Source organism: Canis lupus, chromosome 16 (genome assembly GCF_048164855.1).
Source record: "Canis lupus baileyi chromosome 16, mCanLup2.hap1, whole genome shotgun sequence".
NCBI classification, from domain to species: domain Eukaryota; kingdom Metazoa; phylum Chordata; class Mammalia; order Carnivora; family Canidae; genus Canis; species Canis lupus.
In genome coordinates this window covers 30,997,902-31,022,500 of record NC_132853.1, presented here as the reverse complement: position 1 = coordinate 31,022,500, position 24,599 = coordinate 30,997,902, and the positions used below count along the sequence as shown (strand labels likewise).

Here is a 24,599-nt window from a genome sequence, read left to right as displayed (position 1 = left end):
CCATAGTTTCTACTTTCCTGTCAGTTTTCATGGATAATCTCTTTTACATTTTAGAGAGAGTTGAAAATGCACAACTACAATAAATAACACATTGCATTTATTCCCATATTCGTACCTTTGCAATCCTACACAATATACTCTTTCCAGAGTCAACCTGAATCTTACCCAGTATTCATATCCTAATTCAGTTGCAATTCCTGTGTCCAGATTTTGCTGACTATTATCATTTGGGCCAATACTGCCTTATTTTGCACATCTGTAGCACTTAACATCACTTTGTGGTACTATACTATCTTTTTTATATTTTGTTTTGACAACAAGATAAAGTTTCTTCACAACAATATCCAGTATACCTACCACTGTTTAAACACTTGACTTGAGCTCATTAAACTTTCCAGTTAATTAGATACTTAAGATATCTCCTTTTAGGTTTTCAAAATCCTGAATGTCTTTTGCTAACTTGTACTCTCTTTTTATTGGTGGCTAAAATGTAAGTTCAGGATGGTGCCAAGGTTTAGAATTAGTTAATATTAACATTTAAAAAAAAAAGGGTATTTGAGGTTTAAAAATGTCTATAAATTTCTACAAAATAAGTTATTGTTTTTTAATGGTGTTGCTTTAATACGCATTTCTAAACATCCAAGATGTAATACTATTTCTCCAGGTAAGAAGAAAGTTATCCAGCTAATGACTTCACTTGGCAGCCTTTGTTCCTTTATTTGGTTTAAATTTTCCTAGCATGTGATTTTTTTTCTAATTAATTGTCTTAGAGATATGAAAATCATTTACATTTGTATTGATTCTGAGAAATTTGAATTGTTTGTTGACTCAGAATTTCCAGGTTTTGGTCCTCCTTTTAGCCTAAATAAATTATTTTTCTGGAAAAATAAAATGGTAGTTTTACAACAAAGGCAACCTACATTCTGTGTTAATTCAATTCATCTTCTTGCTTTTAGTCAGAGTATATTTAGGGACTTTATTTAGTAGAGCATTCTTTGTTTTCAGAGCTTGAAATGGTATCTTAATAAGAATTTTTTTCCAAAATCCAAATTAGCTCCTCTTTACCCAGATACTTGTTAAGCTACTCTTCCTTTTTTGTTTGGTTACATAATAATGTAGTAATATTTGTATCATTCCATTTGAAATATTTCTATCTTTGTAAACAGATTCAATTTTCTTATCTATTATATTTTTAACATACTTTACTATTCAGTAACAGAAGGCCAATGTGATCAAATATTTGTAATGAAATAAAATTCGCTTTTTCTTTTATCTTCTATAAATATATTACATGTAGCATCTAGGAAATTTGTGTTATAATATTTCACAAGGTAAAGGTGTTGACTGATAATGTGGTTATTAAATAATTAGCCTACTTGGTACCAATTTTTAAGAAACACAGAGAAGTTAAAATTTACTGAAGGAAATTACCTGTCAATATATATGTATATATGGCATTGTCTTCAGGAAATCCCGTTTTACTAGCCTAAGTAGACAATTTTGTATCAGGATATACTGAAAAGTTATTTCTAACACTGAACTACTTAATTCCTTGTCTGAAAAATGGATTGCCTCTTTCTACAAATACTCTGAGGATGATTTAATATACAGATATTTTAAAATAATTTCACCATAGTTATTTTCAGTGCTATAGTTTTTAAAGCATTTTTATGAGTACTATGGGTCTCATTAATCCTAATATTAAACTTATAAGTAGGCATGGTAAATACAGCAAATAGGTATAAGTTTATTAGCTGGCTTAAAAACCAAGAATTATTGTGCTTCTATGCTATCCGTATTTTTGTACCTGAGAAGGATGCTTTGGAATACAGATGCCATTTCGCTGATATTTACTTTACCTCTTGCCATTTCTGTAACATTTGAAGAAAGCTGTAGTGAGCGATGGCATACCCAGTGTCTGATTACAGTTAATGAGATGTTCTTTGTATTAGATTGGGCAGTATGTGACGAATATTGTAAAGAAGTGACATTTTAAAAATTCATCATTCAGACATTAGAAAGAGCTAAGGCATTTATTTGTCCAATTAAAAAATTTGCATTTTGTTTAAGGTTAAAAGATGACATTATTTATTCAAGAAATTTTTGGAACCTGTTTTTTGACAAAAATAAATTGTTTCCCATTTAAATTTATGAGCTTACCTCACTGACATGCTGTATTCATCTAGAATAAATCTTTAAAGTTTGGCTCTAGATCCATTTCCATTGTAGCTGATTGCATTTTGTAATTTTATTATTACTTAGTATGATAATAATGACATCTTGTACCTTCTGTGATAGGTGTTTTGTTTGCATTGCTTTTGTAAAATTGTTTTTATTTCTTTGTATGAAAATATCAGTCAAACACAGAATGATTATATTGTACATATACAGTTTAAAGAACAATAAACAGGGATCCCTGGGTGGCGCAGCGGTTTAGCGCCTGCCTTTGGCCCAGGGCGCAATCCTGGAGACCCGGGATCGAATCCCACGTCGGGCTCCCGGTGCATGGAGCCTACTTCTCCCTCTGCCTATGTCTCTGCCTCTCTCTCTCTCTCTCTCTCTCTCTGTGACTACCATAAATAAATTAAAAAAAATAAAATAAAATAAATAAAGAACAATAAACACACCTGTACCCAACACCCAGCTAAGAGTCAGAATTTGTGATATTGCCTGTGTGTTTCTTCTTGATCATATACTCCTCTCCTCTAAATTTCAAGTTTATCATTTATATGCTTTTGTTTTTTGAGAAAGAGAGAAGAAGAAAGAGAGGCAGAAGAGAGGGAGAGAGAATCTTAAGCAGGCTCCATGCCCAACACAGAGCCCAACGCAGGGCTCGATCTCCCGACCCAGAGATTACGACCTGAGCCAAAATCAAGAGTCGGATGCTTAACTGACTGAGCTACCAGGCACCCCTCATTATATGGTTTTTTAGGAATTGATTTACTAAAACATTATGAAGTCAGTGTTTGTTTACCTTCAGTGGTACTTGAGGTATTGCCAAAATTTTCATTTCTTTTTCTCCAGTTCCTAAAAAAACACATGGCTCATTAGTATCTGTTCAGAAAATAATTGTTGGATTGGTGAATTGTTTTCTAAAGTAGTTTTACACGTTTTCATTCCCACTAGTCTTAAGTAAGAGTTCCCATTGCTCCATATACTTTATAATTAATTTTAATTATAATGCATTTTGATTTATTTCTACCATTTTATTAAAATAAATTTTTTGTGCTTCTTACTGCCACTTCTTTCTCCCTCCCTCTTTGTTGTATTCTTTGGTTTGATTATGTTTGACTATCTGGTTGGTGGGTTTGAATTTTACTTCTTTTCCCCTAACTTACTTAGAAATTATGCCTTCTTTTGTTATTTTTTTTAGTGATTACCTTAAAATTTTAACATGCATATTTAACTCAGTGGCAAGTTAATCAAAATCTTCATAGTTCTTTTGAACATACAATGCTTTTATGATACTTTAAGTCTAATAAGCCTCTTCCAAACTTAAATGCTTATTATTGCCTAGTCTTTTAACTTGAGTTGAGACATTGTTTCTTTAGTTAACTGTGTCTTTGCAGCCATCTGCTACTTGACTATTGAGCTTCTAATTTGTTATGATCTACCTAGTATTTTTATAATAATATCTGGTTTCTCACTTTTATTCTTGATTCACTTTTTTCTTTCTTTTTTTTTTTTTTTTTTACTTAAAAAGGATAAACAAAATGTAGTATATACATATAATAGGTTAGTATTGGGCTATAAAAGGGATAAAGTTCTAATACATGTTGGAACATAGATAAAGTTTGAAACATTAAGTGAAAGACCCCAGACACAAAAAGCCGCAAATATGAGTCTATTAATATGATATGCCCAGAATAGGCATATCCATAGAGATAGAACACAGATTAGTGGTTGCCTGTAGCTAGGGGTATGGGAGAATAGCAAGTGACTGCTAGTGAGTATAAGGTTTCCTTTTAGGGTGATGGAAATTTTCTAGAGTTTGTGGTGATGATGCCCAACTTGTCAGTATAGTAAAAGCTTCAAAACTATGCACTAAAATGATGAGCCTTGTGGTATGCCAATTATATCTCAAGAAATCTTGTTATTAAAACAAAAAGTCACATATTGATATATACAGTATGGTACCATTTATACAAAACTCAAACTATTTTTAAAATATTCATCATATATTTTTTTAATATTAATTAATTTGTTTGTTTATTTAAAGTAGGCTCCATGCTGGGCATGGAGCCCAACAAGGGGCTTGAATTTGTTTTTGAGATCAAGACCTAAGCTGAGATCAAGAGTGGGATGCTTAACCAACTGAGCCACCCAGGCACCTCATCATATATATTTATAAAAACATGAAATAATGGTATGCACACATGCCTGGGAACTGTCCATAAAGAACTCCGTAAAGAGAATATAAAAAAGTAAAAATGCTAAATATGCTAAAACAGTGAGAAAATATTTATTACACACATAACATAAAATATTGCTATCCAAAATATTTTTAAAAGTCCTACAATCAATCAAAAAAAGACTTACCAATACTTTTCCTGAATATACACGATAAAGAAAGTTGAATGCATATGCTAGAGTAGATATGTATAAGAATGTTCATTGTTGCATTGCCAGTAAGCAAAAAACCCCAATGTACTGGAGGATGGATGAATAAATTGTGACATATTCATCTAATCAGATATTTATCATTGAAAGTAATGTGCTGATGTTACAATAGCATATAACAGCATGGATGAGTGATGAAACCACACTGTAGGGTGAAGAAAGCAAGTTTCAGAATTCTATCTGCAGCATTTTTAAGCTGAAACATAGCAAAACAAAATAACATGTTAGAGGTACCTATGTATGTGACCAACTTTAAGATAAATCATGTGGGAATGATAATCCCACAGTTCAGTAGTAGTTACCTCTTGTAGAGTAGGACAGAAGTATGTAGTGACATGAATTCAGCACTATTGGCAGTTTTATAATTCTTAAATGGATTCATGGAATTTTTATTTTATTGTCTTCCTTTACATATTAGTTTTTAGTTTATATCAAATATTATATAATAAAATACTTAGGAATATTAACCAAATATATGACAGGTATTACCTCTTGGGAGAAGTTCAAAAGGGACTTACTTATACAATGTTTGGTTACATTCAAAATTTGAAGTATATATACTTGAATGCTAATGCACTATTACAGCAGTTTTAAAAAAGCATACAAAAGATGTTAAAATGTACAAAATAGAAAGCTATAATATATTGATAATTTTAAAAGGCATTACAAGCTTTGTGCAGTGGCAGTATCATAGCCAATGAGGTTTATCCAAGGTGCGATTATTGCTAATTAAAAGGCATACAACACTGTATATAGTATAATTATTTAATTATTGTAATAAATACATAATTTATGTATATTTAATATATAGGTGCTATAATCATAGAAAAATGTAGAAAATTATACACCAAACTGCTAAATAGTGTTTGTTTCTGGAGCAGTAGTTCTCAAGGTTGGGGGTGCTTTGTTTTTTGGGTTTTTTGTGGGTTTTTTTTTTTTTTTTCTTTAGATGACATTTGGCAATGTCTAGAGACATTTTTTGTTTTCGTATTTGGGAGAATGCCACCAAATTAGGAATCACTAGCAAAAAATACTTCAAAAATGTGTATGAAAATTTAAAACATATTGCTAAGTGATTTATGAGTCAAAAACATCACTAATAAACATATAAAAGAAGTTAAATCTCACTTGTAACTAGGGGAATTTAACAATGTACTGTTTCATATTCAACATATTGACAAAACTTAAAGTGTGAAAACAGCAAATGCTCTTAATATAGAAAACTAAGAGATCTTATACTAGTGGTGTGTGTAAATTGCTACAACTAGTTAGGAGAGCAATTTTTCAATATCTAAAGTTGACAATATATATACATATATATATACAATGCATGTGACTCAGCATTTTCTCTTCTGGGGATATACTGTAGAGAAATTTTCACACATCCATGCAAGGAGATATGTGTGATGTTTTGTAATAAAAAAATAAATTGGAGTAATTATAAAAGCTCATCAATCAGAGAATGTTTAATTTGTATTCATACAATGGGATACCATTTAAACTAGTTTCACAGATAAGAATATTAAGCAATAATATTGAGGTATAAATAAAAATATAAATATGTTTATAGTATACTATTGACGTAAAATTTTAAGTGCACAAAAGTTCATAACATTAGGGAATATATGTGGTAATGGTATCAAATCATGGACAAGAAGGATACAGCAGCCTTAGGATAATGATTTCTGCTGAGGAACAATAGAGAGCTTTCAACCAAGTCTATGTTTGTTTCTTAAAAATACATATGATTTCAAGCAAATACTAGTGAGTACTTGAATACATGGATGTTCTCTTTCTGTGTGTGTTTGGAACATTTTTAGGGAAAGAACACCAAAAGTCAAGAACCATATTGCCATGTTATACAAGGCAAATACTTATGACTCTGTAGACAGGCAAGCAGATGATGCTTAGCTATGCTCTACAATCACTTTTTTTTTTTAATATTATTTTTATTTAAGAGAGAGAGAGGGAGTGAGTGCACAAGTAGGTGGAGGGGCAGGCAGAGGGAGAGGGAGAAGCAGATTCCTCGGTAAGCCGAGAGCCATATGTGGGTCCTAGGGTCATGACCTGAGCAAAGGCAGATGTTCAACAGATTTAACCACCCACAGACCCCTAGAATCACTTTTGACTGAATCTTTCCTAGTATCCATCTCACTTGTCTCCTTCTCTCACTGTACCCAGCCACCTATATACATTAACCAGTATGTATTTCCTGTACACACTTCTATTAAATTACATATTGCACTAGTTACATTTATTTACACGTTATCTCACCCTAGAGACTATAGCTCTTTGTGGGTAGCTGTATCTTCTTGTTCCTTTTGCATACTGTAGTACCTGACCTAGCACTTTGTAAATATTTGGTCAACAAAATGATGAATGAGCAGATTCCAAAGGAGGGAGGAATTTATAAGGAACAATTAACCAATATTACACTCTACCTACTTTATAGGTTTAATATGATTGACATGAAATATATTCTTGCCAGAATCCAGTAATAAGGCATGTAGTCAGGCTCTATGTATTAGTTAAGATTAGGTTTTGCTTATATATATAACTGGAGAACCTAAAATAAAAGTGGTTTCCATTACAAATTTATTTCTTTCACACCAAGAAGCCTTAAAGTGTATAATCCAGGGCTGGTAAAGTTCTACAGTGTCAGGGACACATGCTCTATCCTTCTGCTCCATTATCTTTATTGAAGTAGCTCATGAACCAAAATGACTGCTGGAATAGATCCTTTCTTCCATCTTTCTTTCCTTCTATCTTTCTTTCCTTTTTAAATTAATCCCAGAGAGAGAAAGAGAAGGGACATGAATACTTTACATATACTTTTGAAAGCCTTCCCAGAAGAACCACACAATACTTCACCTTTCATTTCCTTGACCAGTACATACTCTCATGTTTCAAGCCTAAAAGTGGACTGAGAAACATCTTTTAGCCAGATGGCAGGATTTCTTATTAAAACTATGGTTCTGTTACTAAAGAACAAAAAGAGAATGAACACTGGAATACAACAGTCTCTGAATTTTTAATCTGCTATGGGTACTAAAAGAAGGTAAAGAAAAGAAAAACAAGGGAAGATAGAGGTGGATTCCAGAGAAAGCTTTCTATTTTACTGTCTGTAAGCTTGCCTCTAAATAAGCTAAAATTAGAATATTTTGTATTTAACCCAATTCCTATCAACTTTAGTTTTGATCTCGTTTATTAACAAAATATCCAAGTTTTATAGTGCTACTTTTAGAAATTAATGCTTAATCTGATTTAATAGAATTTCCTTGATAATTTTTTCTTCTCCCATATCACATATTTGCAATTAAGAAATTGAGTTTTGGTTTTAGGGCTATGCTTGTTAATTTGGCATTAGCCAAAGTGCTAGTCTTGCAAAACAAAAGAAAAACAAAAAAAAACACACCAAAATACTGAAGTGGTGGTGAAATCAGGAAACTGTATTTCATAGAAAATTAATCCATAAATAGTCAACAGACTTTCTCTGGGCATGTTATTCTGGTTCCTGTTCCCAATACTGATTCTTCTCACTGCGTTGTAAAATAAAGTTGTAATGAAGTTTTATTCTTTGGAGATTTGAAAAATTACTTTACCTGAGTCCTTTTCCTTCCAGGCTCTAGATTATCTTGGAATTCAGCCCACAAAGGAACAACAGCAAGCCCTGAGACAGCAAGTGCAAATAGACCCAAAGGGGACAGTGTCTTTTGGAGGTAATATTAGGTTTATCATGTTATGTCATCACAGAAACTTGGTAGGAGAGTTATGGTGACCTATTTTCATTAGGAATGCATCTTCTTTAGAAGGAGAGAGAAAAATAAGACCACATCTATTTCAAGTTCCTTAGTCAGTACCTAAAAATGTCTAGAATTACTGGCCTGGCTGGGTCAGCAGAAAGGAGACCCTAGAATCTTCCAGCTCTAAAATATCATCATTCTATCCTCCTTTTTTGTTTGTTATTTATCGCATGAACATTTCTTTGGTAATAATAAAAACAATACAAAGTATAGAAGTTCTAATTCCACTGCTGTGGAATTTCATACTTTTTTTCAGCTAATATAACAGAATAAGTATTTTTATGATGTATAATTATTCTTATTAAATTTAGCATAATATTGACATACTTAGTTGATGTACTATAATATTAAGCCTTTCTACTTTTGGGGAATTTTGGTGGTTTCTCAATAGCTGATATAAATGCCTATATTTAATATCATAGGTTTTTTTTTTCCCCTTATCTTTCTTAGGATAAACTTCTACAAGTGGTTCAAACTTTTGATAGATATTAATAAGTTGTTTTCAAGAGACATTTCACACATGTATTTGTTCTACCACTAGTAATGTTTGAACGTAACAGTATTTTATATCCTTGACAGCATTCAGTATTTAATTTTTTTTGTTATTCAATAGATGCAACATTGTATCATTGTAAAGTATCTGTATTGCTAAAAAAGAATTCACTTTTTGGTTTCAAGGTAATGGAAAAAATATACATTTGCTTTCCTCTCCTTTTGAAAATCACCCCCAAATAGGTAGGGGAACAGAAAACAGAATTGCATGTATTAACCAAAACTATGATATGTAAGGATAGTATGTGGATGAGGAAAGTAAGTGAATTAGTGAGTAGAAGCAATAAAGCCCAAATGTCTAAAGCAATAGAAGAACCACAATGGGAAACAAGCTGATCTATCCCTGAAACGGCTTAGGAATTAAAAATATCAGGTACTTCTGAAGGCTAGGTGTAGGCAGGGCATTTCAAATAGGGTTGTTAGAAATCTGTATAGAAGCTTTTATGTATGCTATTACCTGCCCCCTCTCAAGCAGCCCAGGATCAAACAGTCCCTTATACCTGCAAAGGAAAAGAAGTATATTCTCTTGAGGAATTAAACCAGAGAGATCCTGAACCTGTAGTTGCCAGCAGTCAGGGAATTTAGAGGAGTGTATGATGAGTTATCACTCACAACCACACCCAGATTACTTGGTGAACTTTGCAGTCGTGTTTATACTCTATAGGCAAGAGATTGTAAGATTCTCTACTAAAGAAACTGCCCCAAAATGTCATTTGGCTACCTGATTGCTCTGTAGTGAAACTGGCCAGATGACAAGTCAAGCTTTGTACACAAAATTTCCAATCAGAGTTATTGTGATGATTCTTCTTAAACATGAACTCATAGCCAAGGGTCATTGGACATTTGGAGAAATTCTCCAACATAAAATATAAGAGCCCAAAACTATGTGACAAAGAGAAAAACAAGAACGCTGAAAAAAGGAATAATGCAAGAGCAGGAGAGAGCTTCAGACACAATGAACATCTTTGAAAAGGTAAACAAAGAGAAAGCATCCAGGAAATAAAATGTAGGATATTGTAGAGTAGAAACCATCAGAGAGTACAAACAGGATATTTGGAAGTTAAAAATACAATAGCTAAAATTAAAACATTTGAAGATACATAGATGAATGGGTCCCCCACATGTCTGAAGAAGCTTACAGTTTGCTAGCCAGCATGGGGCAATCTTAACAGGTGTTAAGAGTATATGCCTTGGAGTCAGATCTTAATTTGGAATTCTGCTCTGCTACTTACTTGCCATGTGGCCAAGGGAAGTTTGGCAGTTAACTTGTCTTAGCTGCAATGTAGAAGGGAGAGGATAGGAGTACCTACCTCAGAAAATTGTTTAGAGAATGAAATTGCAAAGTACTGTGCCTAGCACACAGGCTGTTATATAAAATATTAGCTGCTACTATTATTATTAAACCTCCAGCTCTAACTAGAAAAGCTGTAAGTCACAATATTGTCCTATGTTTCAGAGAAAGTTCTTGCTCACAGTAAAAAGAGTTGCAGAAATAGATATGCCTGTGATAGGTATATGCTTTCTTGTTGTCTTAACTGATCTATAACTTCAGCAAAGTTAACAAAGGTAAGTTAAAACCAGTTTATCTGTCACTTTTTGAGTTTGTAATTAATCTGTCACTTGAGCTAATACTACTTTAAGGTAATCCACTGAAAAGCAAGTTAAGTTTGAAGCCTTAATTATAATGCATAACTTCAACTTCATTTAGAAAAGGGTAAGATGTATTTAGATGAGGTTAAATGCTATGTTCCTACTGAAGTGTATTCCATTTCAGATTTTGTCCAGGTTGCCAGAAACTTGTTTTGCTTGCAGTTGGACGAAGTAAATGTCAGAGCACGTGAAATTTCCAGCATGTTAGATTCACAGGTAGAGTGTGCCCTATGGAATTGTCTTGATTGTTCTTGGATCATAAGTCTTGACTGCTGTATGTCACATATGTGGCCTTTTTCTTTTTCATTTTTCACTTTTAAAAAAATATGCAAATAATGTATGCTTCTTAGTAAATATATAAAACACAGATTTATTTAAAATCAAAAGTAAAACTTTATCTTGATCTCTCCTGTCCCTCCTCTCTATTTCTTTATGCTACTCCTCCCTGAATTTATCACAGAAAAGTACTCGTAAGTGTATACCCTCTGAAATTTTGCAATCTAAACCATCCTCATGTGTCAGCATCTAGATTAAGAAACAATATGAAGGATGGGGCACCTGGGTGGCTCAGTCAGCTCAGCATCCAACTGTTTGTTGGTTTTGGCTCAGGCCATGATCTTAAGGTTGTGAGATTGAGTCCTGCATCAGATTCTGCACTCAGTGAGGAGTCTGCTTGAGATCCTTTCCCCCTGTTGCTTTCTCCTTCCCACTCTGCTCCTCCCCCTGCTCACTTGCTCTCTCACTCTCAAAAATAAATAAATAAAATCTTAAAAAGAAAAAAAAAAGAAAGAAACAGAACAGGAAGGAAATATATTATGAGGACCCAGATGCTCTCCCACCCCCCATGTTCCTTTTCTATTACTCCCGTTTTTCTCTCTGCATCCTTAATCAAGTAACTAGTCTTTTGCTTTTTTTGTGCTTTATGTAAAATACAATTGTGAAGCCCATTAACTTCATAAGTCATTTGCTCTAGAGAACTTTGACATTTGGGGGTGCCTGGGTGGCTTCATCAGTTAAGCCGCCAACTCTTGATTTTGGCTCAGGTCATGACCTCAGGGTCCTGTGGTTGAGCTCCATGTTGGGCTCCACGCTTAGTGGGGAGTCAGCTTGAGGATTCTCTCTCTCTCCCCCCGCCCCTTCTTCTGTCTTCTCTCCCTCTCAAATAAATAAATAAACCTTAAAAAAAAAAAAAAGAACTTTGACATTTGTGGCATTTACATTGTCAAATTTTTCAGTCCTTTTCATTGCAGAATGTGTTACTGTATCCTTCAGGAAGGTCTTCCCAATTTATCAATTTAACTCACTCAAAATCTATTCTTTTTTTTTTTTTTTTCATTTTTTTTTTCAAAATCTATTCTTGTCTATGCTTAAGTTAGGGCCGCAAATGGGCAACCCCTTGCCCTTGTTCCACCATCATTTCCTTAATAACTGTCCTTCTCCACTTTTGCTGCCAACTTGAAATACAAACTTTATTCTATGCTAAATTTCTGTCTAGATACATAGATCTGTTTCTGGACCCACCACACTGTTGCATTGATTGATTTCTCTATGCCAGTACATTACTATTTTAATTATTCCAACAGTGTATTTCTAGGTTCATTATTATGTGGTAAGCTAAGTCCTTCATTTTTTTCTTTTTAACTTACTGATTTTTGATCTTCTAGATGATCTTTAGAATCATTTTTGCTGTGGTAATAAAAATTCAGTTGGAACTTTTAAAAATTGGAATTGCATTGAATTTAGAGAGTGGTTTGAGAGAGATGAACATGGTTTATTTCTCCATTCATTTTGGTGTTTGTTGATATTTTAGAAAGAGGAAATTATATCTTGCTTCATATATGTCTTGAATATTTCTTGTTATGTCTGAATAGGCATACTGCAGTTTTTGTTGCTGTTGGAAATGGGATTTTTTTTAACCATTGTATTTTCTAATTGATGACTAGTAAAAATATTAATTTTTTTTTAAGATTTTATTTTTAAGTAATCTCTATACTCAACATAGGGCCGGAATTTAGAACTCTGAGATCAAGAGTTGCATGCTCCACCAACTGAGCCAGCCAGGCACCTGAAGATATTAATTTTTGAACGGTTATTTTGTGTGATGCCAGTTCATTGAACTCCCTTATTCTAGCTGCTTTTCAGTTGTCTTGGGTTTTCTGTTTTCTAGGTAGGCATTTTAAATTAATTATATTTTTGTCTCTTCCAAAAAATTTTAATTTTTTCTGAATTACCATTGGAACAGAAGCTGCAAAAGTGAACAAAAAATTTTTTCATGATATTGGAGCCATTTCACATTTTTAATTTTTCAAAGAAGCTAGCATTATCTTATTTAATAAATATGATTTATAATCTTTTTATATTTACTTATTTACAAATCATTTTAAAATTTTTAAATTTATGAATAAAACTTATGCCATTTATATTTTTCTTCAATAGCTTATATAGTAGAAACTGTATAGGTTCCTTTAAAGTTTGAAAATGTTTCATATCACATGGTCAGGGCCTAGGTCTTTTTGGAAGAGGAGATATTTTCTATTTTTTTAATGTCTTCTAAGGTTATTTTATTCAAGTTTTAGTCTTTTTCTTGAATAATTCTGTTAATGGACATCTTCCTAGAAAATTTCCCCTTTTATCGATATACTAAAATTTATTTAAAAAAAACAGAATTTTTTTAGGTTTTTAATACATTTTAACAATACTACTTTTTATCTCATAGATGGTACTACACAATTTTTACAAAATCACATCCACAAGTTTATATCTATATTTTAATTATCATTCAGTATGTAACATTTCCATTGTCATCGCTTCTTTGACCCTTATTTTGCACAGTTTCTAGTTATATAGCTCCTTTCTGGTTGCTGATTTCTAATGTTCTTCACTCATAATACAGCCTTTGATATCATAAGCTGTATTAGACATATGTAATTTTAGAATTGTTATATCCTTTTTTTAAAAGATTTTTATTTATTTATTCATGAGAGATATATAGAGAGAGGCAGAGAGACATAGGAAGAGGGAGAAGCAGGCTCCCCACAGGGAGCCTGATGTGGTACTTGATCCCAGAACTCTGGGATCATGACCTGAGCTAAAGGCAGATACTCAACCACTGAGCCACCCAGCTGCCCCTAGAATTGTTATATCCTGACAGGATATTGAATCTTTATCTCTAGAATGCTTCCTGTCTTAAAGTCAACTCAATCTAATGATGAAGCGATACCACTTTTCTTTTGGTTAGTGTTTTGATTAGGTTTCCAATGACTACATGTATTTCTCTTTAGTAAAGAAAACTTTTATATAACCCTTTAAATGTATCTAATAGAATCTAAATACCATAGTTTTTGATACTCATAATCATTTTATGTTAAAGAAAATTCATTCATGAATTCTTATTCTCAGAAAGTTACCATCTTTCCTTTTCTTCTGCTTTTATTTGTATCCCATATTACCCTAGAATGTTACCTTGATAAATTATAATTTCAAGAATAGATATACTTAAAATTAGTCATTGGAAAAAGAAATCAGTCATTGAGCACCTTATCATTCTGTTACAAAATACATAGATGATTAAAATGTATTTGTTTTAATTCACTGTATTCATAAGATCTGACATTAAAATTTTCTTTTGAATTGAGTATTAATTCTACTTATTGGTACACAAGTCTACTTATTGGCATACAAAAATATAAATACATAAATTTTGATCAGTTATTTTTATAAAGGTAATTTTTAAAATATAAATTCATTATTTCAGTGGATGGATTATTTACAATCCAGCTGTGTCATTTATAAGATTTCCATATTTGCATGGGCATTTTTGGATTCTTCGTTAATGGTTTACTTTGCTTCATAAGTATTGGTATCTGATAACACATTCTTCCACTTTGTTGTTCTTTTTATTTTTTTTTTTATTTTATTTTTTAAAATTTTATTTATTTATGATAGTCACACAGAGAGAGAGAGAGAGGCAGAGACACAGGCAGAGGGAGAAGCAGGTTCCATACACCGGGAGCCTGACGTGGGATTCGATCCTGGGTCTCCAGGATCGCACCCTGGGCCAAAGGCAGGTGCCAAACCGCTGCGCCACCCAGGGATCCCTGTTGTTCTTTTTAAATGTTGCTTTGGCTAATCCCTTTTCTCGTCCAAATAAGTTCTAGCAAAAATCTTACTGTACTGAATTTCTAGATTATTTTGGGAACAATCAGGATCTTTATAAATTTCAGTCTTCTCTGTGAACATGTTTTGACTTCTTATTTTATCTTCTTGAATGGCAAATAATACACTTGATATATTTTTCCCAATATAAGCTTTATTAGTCTTTTGTTAGATTTATTCCTAGTTACCTTTCACTTTTTTGCCCTTATAATAAATGGTGTATTTTTTTGTTTTGTTTTTAAGACTTCATTTTTTAGAGCAGTTTTAGGTTCACAGTAAAATTGAGGGGAAGGTACAGAGATTTCCCACATGCTCCCTGCCCCAGCACATGCATGACCTCCCTCATTATCAGCATCCTGCACCAGAGTGTGGTACACTCATTACAACTGATGAACCTACACTGACACATCATTGTCACCTGTCGTTCATAGTTTCCATTACATTTACATTGCACTCTGGGTGCTGTACATTCTGTGTGAGTTTGGACAAATGTATCACAACATGTGTCCATCATTGTTGTATCATACATAGTATTTTTACTGTTCTGATCTTTACCTGTGTGCTTTGCCTATTCATCTTCCCACATCTGCACCCCTCACCCCTGGCATTCACTGATCCTCTTACTGTATTCATAGTTTTTTTGCTCTTTCTATAATGTCATATAGTTGGAAGTCATACAATATGTAGTCTTTTCAGATTGGCTTCTTTCACTTAGTAATACGCATTTAAGGTTCCTCCATATCTTTCCATGTTTTTTCAGTGCTGATTAAAATTCCATTATCTGAATATACCACAGTTTATCCACTTATCTATTAAAGGACTTCTTGGCTGCTTCCAAGTTTTGGCAATTGTGAATAAAGCTACTGTAAACATCCATTTGTAGGTTTTTGTGTGAACATAAGTTTTTTACTCCTTTGGGTAAATACCAAGGAGCACAATTGCTGGATCATATGGTAAAGGTATTTAGTTTTATTATTTTTTTAAATGTTTATTTATTTATGATAGTCACACAGAGAGAGAGAGGCAGAGACATAGGCAGAGGGAGAAGCAGGCTCCATGCACGGGGAGCCTGATGTGGGATTCGATCCCGGGTCTCCAGGATCGTGCCCTGGGCCAAAGGCAGGCGCCAAACTGCTGTGCCACCCAGGGATCCCCGGTATTTAGTTTTATAAGAAACCATCGAACTGTCTTTCGAAGTGGCTATGCCATTTTGTAGTCACAATAGCAATAAATCAGTTTCTATTAATGAGAATGAGAGTTCCTATGATCTAGTTGTTTGGAAACTTTCAAGAGATCACCCAGTCTCCTAGAATTGAGGTACTGATTTATCAGAACCAATTCAGTAACATTTAAGGTAGGAAAACTGAAGCTGTAAGAGCACTGTTTTTTTTCCATTGTTTCGGGTGGAAACAATGTTGACAACAGAGCATTGTTATTGCCAAACAGTTCTCAAAGCTACTATCCTCACCTTTGATGAGGAAAGGCAACAGTGGTTGAGTGGCATAAGAGAAATGGGGAATTCAGAGTACTTTGGGTGAGCATGCAAAGCTTGCTTAACAGCTGCAAAAAATACTGGTGCTCCAAATTAGTAATTTACTTCCTTTCTAGCCAATATGATTTTAGGGCAGATAAGAGTGTGTTCAGTCTTAATACTTTGATGACAAACACAAAGTGCCACTGGTAATTGTGCAAGGTCTTCTGCATGCCAATAATTTCCTGTCCATGGCTTCAGATCAAAATGTTGTGCAGTTGTCATTATATCAGTTTATAAGGCTTCCTTTGTTGTGTTCTGCTTGTCAACATGTAGAAGATATCCCCATAAAATGCTGACTTTTTTTTCACTTGAATCCATAATAATACCTTTTACTTCACCACACTTACATATATAACTGAAACAAAAATCTCAAAATAGTACTTACGTTTTCTATAGTATTTAATTCTTATTTAATATTCAGTTCTAACTATTTGGGCTTAAAATACACTAACGGGTCATATACCACAGTTTGAAAAATACTATAAAAATCACTGCTTGTCAAGTTCATCAGAAACAAATGAAAAATATTTTATTATTTTGTAGTAGTATTCCTAAGTTTTTTGTTGTCACTATGGTGCTTTATCTGAAGTATCAATTGATCTCGTTGAGGATGCTGACAGTCTGTGAAAGTGGGGAAATTCCACTGTGGTTATCCCCTCAACCATCTCGTCACATACAACAGTCAGATTTTATGATCTATCTGTTAGGGATGGTTGTTTTTTACTTGTGTTTCCTTCTTCTGGCTTGTCTTCTCCTTAATTTATTTTTTAAGAATATTTTTGCTGAAGCATAATGGATACCCTATAAAGTATAAAAATCTCAAATGTGCAACTTGATGAATTTCTATTAGTATCTCATGTGTAATCACCACTCAAAGGCTCCATTGTACCAACTTTGACCCAGTTAGCCGCCATTCCCATCTTTACAATGGAACCACTATTTTGACTTATATTAGCATAGATAACTTTGGCCTGTTCTTGAACATCAAATTCAATAGAATCACACAATATATACTCTATTATAATGAGCTTCTTTTGCTCATCTTTTCATCTGACTCATAAGATTTATTGAGATGCCATATTTCAAGAAGGAAGAATTGCTGAGTCAGTCTAAGTCAATTTTTTGTTTAGTTGACCAAAAAAACCTTATTATTTTGGAATAATATGGCATTTAGAACTAAAAATATAATTATCTTACTGTGATTAGAATCATCATTGCTATATTTAAAAATCCTGTACTGAACTGTACACCTGCGGCTGGTGCAAGGTTACACACAAAAGTAAGGTTGGAGTCTAGTTTTAGCAGAATTCTGAACTTAGCAACAGCAGACTACAGTCTATTATAACATGATGGGTTTACCATACTAATTAAATATCATACAGGGATTATCTTAAAATCACAGAGAGAACACTGTAAATTCCCTAAAGTAGACTTTTCACAACTTAGTTTCTTTCTTTTTTTTTCTTTTTTATTTTTTCTTTTTTTTTTTTACTTAGTTTCTTTCTAAATCAATTTAGTGGATCGCAACCCCTATTTTAGAAGGGAGGAGAATAGAATGGAAAATACTAGTGAATTGTATATGAATGAGTAATCTTTCCTTTATACTGGAGTCATTATATAAAAGGTATTTCTCATTATGTGTAGCATTATGTACTCATCTATAAAACTTTAAATATATACAATGAACAACTACAGTGTGCATGGCATTGGGTAGCTGCTCTAGCACATTATTAAAATAAATAAAACTCAAGCCTGAGTTTAATTTCTCGGAATTTAAGATATAGTGTAAGGAAAGTCATGTGCACAAATAATTGTTTAAAAAGCTGTAGCATTGTGTGATAAAGCTATAGTACTGATAGAGCTCAGAACATTTAGAGAAGATTCATAACAGTTAGCATTTGAGTGAGTTTTAAATTATATATAGGATTTTATCTGCCTAAAAGGTAAACAGAAAGTAATGAGAATTAGCATGAATAAAAATATGTAATTTGATGGAAAGCAGAGTAATCTAGTTTTTTAAAAAGGTGAGTTGGGGGATACCTGGGTGGCTCAGCGGTTGAGTGTCTGCCTTTGGCTCAGGGCGGGATCCCAGAGTTCTGGGATCGAGTTCTGCATCAGGCTCCCTGCATGAAGCCTGCTTCTCCCTCTGCCTATGTCTCTGCCTCTCTCTCTCTCTCTCTCTGTCTCTCATGAATAAATAAATAAATCTTTAAAGAAAAAAAAGATAAGTCGGTACATGCAGATGACTGAAGGAAGTTAGGGCTAAAGGGTAATATTACACTTAGAAGTTTCTACTTTACAAGTAGTTAGTGAGGAGCCATTAGGGAGAATAGTGTTGACATGATCAAAATAATAGTTTAGAAATAGTAATCTTATAATAGTCTTCGTTATCTTATAAGGTAATGAAACTGATCATAAGTAGCTTAGATGGTGGACAAAGGAAAGAGTCTGAATATAGAATATTAAAAACTAAACTATGGTGAAGGTGAGGATAACGGGAAGGAATGGGGAGACAGATATATAATATTTACCAATAGCCACAAGTATATCACCATTAAGAATTGCATTTGGGTGTAAGAATCAAGGGAGAATAAGTTAAAGATAACTGCAGAGTTTTGATCAGGATAAGATTAATAATAGGGTGGTGCTATTAATAGAACTAGAGAAATAAGAAATGTGGAGAAGAGGATAGGTTGGATTTTAGAGAGTAAGTTCAATATGCTTAGAGGTGTAAATAACCAAGAGGCCATTGGAAACAAGTAACTGGACGCAAAGGGAGATCTGGGAATGATTTGGAGGGTGATATATAGTAAGAGCGTGGCAGCGAACATGATCATTCAGGGAGAGTTTGTAAAGGGAGAAAGGGGCAAACTTGGGGACGGTTTGCCCCATTTAAGGATATCAGAATTACGCCCTGAGCCAAAAACAGATGTTTAACCACTGAGCCACCAAAGCGTTCCTCACTTCTCCTATCTGAAAGACTGCCTTAAGCCCATACTTACAAAGCAATCGTGTTCTCCATATAGTCCTTTAAATTATATTTTCTATACCCTTTTTTTTTTTAGTTTTGTTACAATTTATACATGCAAGATGGCTGTAATTAGACTTGGATTTTTATCTCTGATTAGATTATGATTGTTTTCTACCTTGTCATTAACTGTCAAAGAGATCGTGCTAGCAGTAAAAGAAGAGGAATTGCCATCTCTGGTATTTTGTGGTGGTGGTTATTCACTTGTACATGAATTATTAATATTACCTTCAGTCCATAGTTCCTATGCAGGAATCTTTTTAAGCTGGCTGGCTGTTAACATTGCATTTCATTTCATTAAAACAAGGTGTATAATCAAGTAATGAATAATCGAGTAATGAACTTTACTGGATTCACTGGGTTTACTGGGTTCATAAACTTTCTTGGTTGATGATGTCCAGCATTTTGTTAGCCTCAGATACCATGTACTTGGGGTGGATCTTTAGGGAATAGTTTATGTTGATGACTCAAAAGTCTTTTTGACATTATAAATACAATTTTAGAATTTGTGGACTTTTAAGGGAAATTATATTGTTAAAGTAATCATAAAGATGATAACAGGTATGTATACTTTATAATCACCTAGATTCTATTATAAATAACAATGCAAAGTTAAGCTCAAATCAAGTTACTCCAGAATCTTTAACATTCTCTTTCATCTAATCAGATGACTCCAAAGTAAGAAACTAAATTTTGTTATTAAAATGCAAAAACTTAACACTCGTCAAAAAGGATTTCTGTACTAGTTGTCAACATTAGCATCTAATTCATAACATTTTTCTTATATTTTAATGTTGATAGCTTCTTCCCTGTGATTCCTCAGAGACAGATGAAATAGAAAGGCTTAAGCGTGAAAGAAATGACGCCTTGGAGGAAGTGAATGCACTCAAGGTAATCTCCAGTTTTGCCTCCTTTACATTTTGTTGAGAGAAAAGCAGAAGAATATTATTATATTTATTATAAGTTATCAAATATTTGATATTATTTGTGTTCATATTAATGTCAAATATTTGATAATTCATTTATTTAATAGGCCTTTAAAGAGGTCATTTTTTTAGTTTACAAACTTATTATTTATATTTCTTAATACCCATGTAAGATTCAGTGTAGACATACCTGCTGATCTGGCTATTTCTCACCTCCTCTGTTCTCATATTGGTGGCAAGGATGAGAAACCTTGATTAGATGAGTCAACAAAGCAAGCCATGACAATTTTGGATTCTTAAATGTTCACTGGGAAATACATTTTCTCCCATGTTCATGAACATGCTTCAGAGACCTCTCATTTTGGTAACATAATTTAGAATTATGGTAATATAATTAAGAGAAAAAAGACACGCAGCGTGCCCAAATATACTTTAAGATTTTAATTCTTGGGCAGCCTGTGTGGCTCAGCGGTTTAGTGCCGCCTTCATCCCAGGGCGTGATCCTGGAGACCCGGGATGGAGTCCCACGTCTGGCTCCTTGCATAGAGCCTGCTTCTCCCTCTGCCTGTGTTTCTGCCCCTCACCTCATAAATAAATAAATAAAATCTTAAAAGTTTTTGATTCTTTTTATATATTTCCATTCTATATTTAATAGAATATTAAATTCAAATTATACCCTAATTTTCACAGAAATCCATTATATTTTCCAGATCTTCAAGAAAAGCAGATAACTACTTGATATACTCTTAATTCACTATAGGAATATATTTTTTCAATTATTTTAAGTTATTTTCTGAAATAAGTAAAATTCTGTTTATTTACTTAATGTTCATTTTATTTTTTTTTTAGATTTTATTTATTTATATGAGAGAGAGAACATGAGCGGATGGGAGGGACAGAGGCAGAGGTAGGGCTCAGTTCCATAACCCTGGGATCATGACCTGAGCCAAAGGCAGATGCTTAACTGACTGAGCCACCTGGGTACCCTTTAATGAAAAATCTTTGCAACTCCCTAAAAAAGGAAGAAATTTCCTTTCTGCCTTTTTAAATTCCAACTTCAAGAGGAAGCCATTGTTAAACACACTTTATCCTTTGAGACACTTGTTCTCTATTATTTTTCTCAATTAAATTTCTAAAAATAAATATATGTGTTTATTTTAACTTTTATGTAAATCTCTTCATACTGCACACTTTTTTACAACTTCTTTTTCTTTTTTCTCTTTGCTAGCTTTATATCTTGGGCTGCTTTTCAAGTTAATATGTACAGATCTGCCAAATTCTTTTTTTTTTTAATAAAATAATTTTTATTGGTGTTCAATTTACCAACATACATAATAACACCCAGTGCTCATCCCGTCAAGTGTCCCCCTCAGTGCCCGTCACCCACTCACCTCCACCCCCCCGCCCTCCTCCCCTTCCACCACCCCTAGTTCGTTTCCCAGAGTTAGGAATCTTTATGTTCTGTCTCCCTTTCTGATATTTCCCACACATTTCTTCTCCCTTCCCTTATATTCCCTTTCACTATTATTTATATTCCCCAAATGAATGAGAACATACACTGTTTTCCTTCTCCGATTGACTTACTTCACTCAGCATAATACCCTCCAGTTCCATCCACGTTGAAGCAAATGGTGGGTATTTGTCATTTCTAATGGCTGAGTAATATTCCATTGTATACATAAACCACATCTTCTTTATCCATTCATCTTTCGATGGACACCGAGGCTCCTTCCACAGTTGCCAAATTCTTCTTAATGGTTCTCCTATCATCCAGTGGTTCTGTCCTAGGTTATTTAGACAGCTCCTTGTTTTTTCTTTTTTATAAGATTTTATTTATTTATTTGAGAGAGAGAGAGAGAGAGAGAGAGCACACAAGCAGTGGGGAGAGGCAGAAAGAGAGGGACAAGCAGACTCCTCGCTGAGCAGGAAGCCAGAAGTAGAGCTCAATCCCAGGACACTGGGATTATGACCTGATCCAAAGGCAAACACTTAACTGATTGAGCCACCCAGGCACCCCTAGCCTGTTCCTCACTGATGAATATTTAGGCTACTTCCAGTTTTCCACTACTAAAAATAAGTCCATCATAAATAGCTTTGTAGATGTGTCTTGGGCAATTTCTACAATTGGAAAAATACAAACTGAATACATTTCTGAAAGTGGAATTGTTTTATGGAAGGATATGGAGATATTAAATTTTATATATTATGAAAAAGACTTTACCAATTTATGGTCCTTCCAAGTATGTACAAGCATTCCATTATTAAAGGAATATTTTACAGACTTTTTTACAACTTGAAACCACTTCTATATTTTTTGGTATAACAGTTAAGAGTAAAGATGGAAAAATATAAATTTAGTTTTAAGAATAAATTGACAGTAATTTCCTCATATTCTCTTTGAAAACATCTCCAATGATGGCTGTCTTAATAAGATGGCATTATGTATAATTCATCTCTGTATAAGCCATTAAATTTTATGGTTCATCAGAACTTTCAAAGGTGCCTGGGTGGCTCAGTCAGTTAAACATTGGACTCTTGATTTTGGCTCAGGTCGTGATCTCAGGGTTGTAATATTAAATCTGTGTTGGAGTATGTGCTAGGTGTAAAGCCTGCTTAAGATTCCCTCTCTCTTTCAAAACAAAAAACCTTTCAGAGGCTCTCAGATCTTTTCATTTCCTTAATGTTTATCATTGTTAAATTTACTGATATATTTCAGTTTTTATTTAAATGCCAGTATGAATTATTAGAATTTTAACTTAAAATTGCATTTATGTAACATTTAAACAGGACTTCCCGTAGGAGCTCTTCAAAAAATCGGGGTTCACATTTAAAGTCTATGACCTGTAACTAAACATATCCTAATCTGACAGCACCTGAAATCCCAGATATAGCATATTCTGTATTTTATAATTTCCTTTACCCAAAAACCTATCTGTTGACTGAGAACCACTTGCTTTGCCATGTAAAAGAGTATATACAGCTATAAATACTTCTTCAAGGTAACATGTGTACCTTCAGTTTTTCTACCTGCCTTGTACACACACAGATAATAGAGGTTGTTAAATGAAGTTCATAGAGTGTGTAGGTGTTCTCTCATCACTTGCGACAACTCTATTCTTCATGTATAATTTGAGGCACAAATAAAAATGAAACCAAGATCATGATGCCAGTGGCTAATTTTTATTTGACAAGAGTGATTTTTTAAAAGTACTGTGGGCTTTATTTAACTTAAAGCCTTTCTGCAAAGTTCAGATTGCTACTGCTTTGCAAAGCTGAATGAAAATAGATGTATTTTCCATTTACAGATGCAAAAAACTAGGACACAGAGTGAAGGTGACTTGCTATAGAGCATAAAAGCATGAGACCCAGCAGTTTCTTGGCTCCTAGTCTGTGGCAGATTCATTAGATTGCTGTATTATATTCGTCTTCATATACCTTCATTTCATATCTTAGATAAGAATGAGCTGAAATATACCAGGAAACAGAATGCTTCTTATAAACATTGTGGTATTGCCATGAATATTTACCACTTAGTTTAATCTTCAAGCAGTTCCTCTGTTCAAGTTGATAGTAAAATGGTCCTTAAATTTCTTTTAGTATTTCTGATTTGATCAATAAAATAGGGATTTATTTATGTTATGTTTTCAAAAAGTTGAATGTTTTAGGGTATGTGCTTAAGTTAATTTTAAGTTTGAAGGTAATATTTAATTTGCATGCATATTGCCATTTATTCTATCTTTGTAACTATTATTTTACATTTTGGTTACACTAGTCCTATCTTCATTTGTATGGATAATCTTCCAAGCACAAAGTAAATTAGAAAAACAATAGTCTATCTAGTTTCATATGTCCTTTTTAGTGTAGCAATAGACCTTTACTTCTAAACTGTAATAAAAATGCTCTTCAATTTGAAAGCTTTTTGGTAATAATTGCTATTGCCCAAAATGTATTATTTACACATTTTCATCCTGATTAAATTATTTTGGAGCTCAAATTTCGAGATTGTACAAAATGGCTAATTAACAGAAAATGCATTTATATCACAATTGTGCTGTAAATGACTAATTACTTTTAAATGGCATGTGTAAAGCCAGAAAAGTGACTGAGAGCTACGTTTTCAGATTGTCGCAATTGGATGTTTGGAGAATTTATAAATATTTAAATAAAGCCCTAAAAATGATACTCATTGGTACTTCATAACTTGTTTTTAACTCTTTGGTTTTTAAATACAGGAAAAGTTATTTGAATCAGAAAGGCAAAAGAAACAATTGACAGAAGAACTCCAGAATGTGAAACAAGTAAGTGCATGTATTGTATATATGTGCTTTGTG

General features: G+C 33.3%; 1 protein-coding gene and 1 pseudogene across 27 annotated transcripts in view; both read left to right on the top strand.

The window, feature by feature from the left end:
- STXBP4 (syntaxin binding protein 4) overlaps nucleotides 1-24,599 on the top strand; it is a 214,435-nt gene that overhangs the window by 36,640 nt on the left and 153,196 nt on the right. For all 27 annotated transcript variants that reach the window (XR_012008817.1, XM_072779972.1, XM_072779973.1 and 24 more), the window contains 4 exons: nucleotides 8,243-8,339; nucleotides 10,750-10,841; nucleotides 20,144-20,233; nucleotides 24,501-24,566. Coding sequence is in view for 26 of the 27 variants with exons in the window: in XM_072779972.1 (XP_072636073.1) it covers nucleotides 8,243-8,339; nucleotides 10,750-10,841; nucleotides 20,144-20,233; nucleotides 24,501-24,566 (345 nt within the window). In the remaining variant the exon portion in view is untranslated. The remainder of the gene's footprint in view (nucleotides 1-8,242; nucleotides 8,340-10,749; nucleotides 10,842-20,143; nucleotides 20,234-24,500; nucleotides 24,567-24,599) is intronic.
- Nucleotides 5,289-5,411, top strand: LOC140607701 (U4 spliceosomal RNA; annotated as a pseudogene).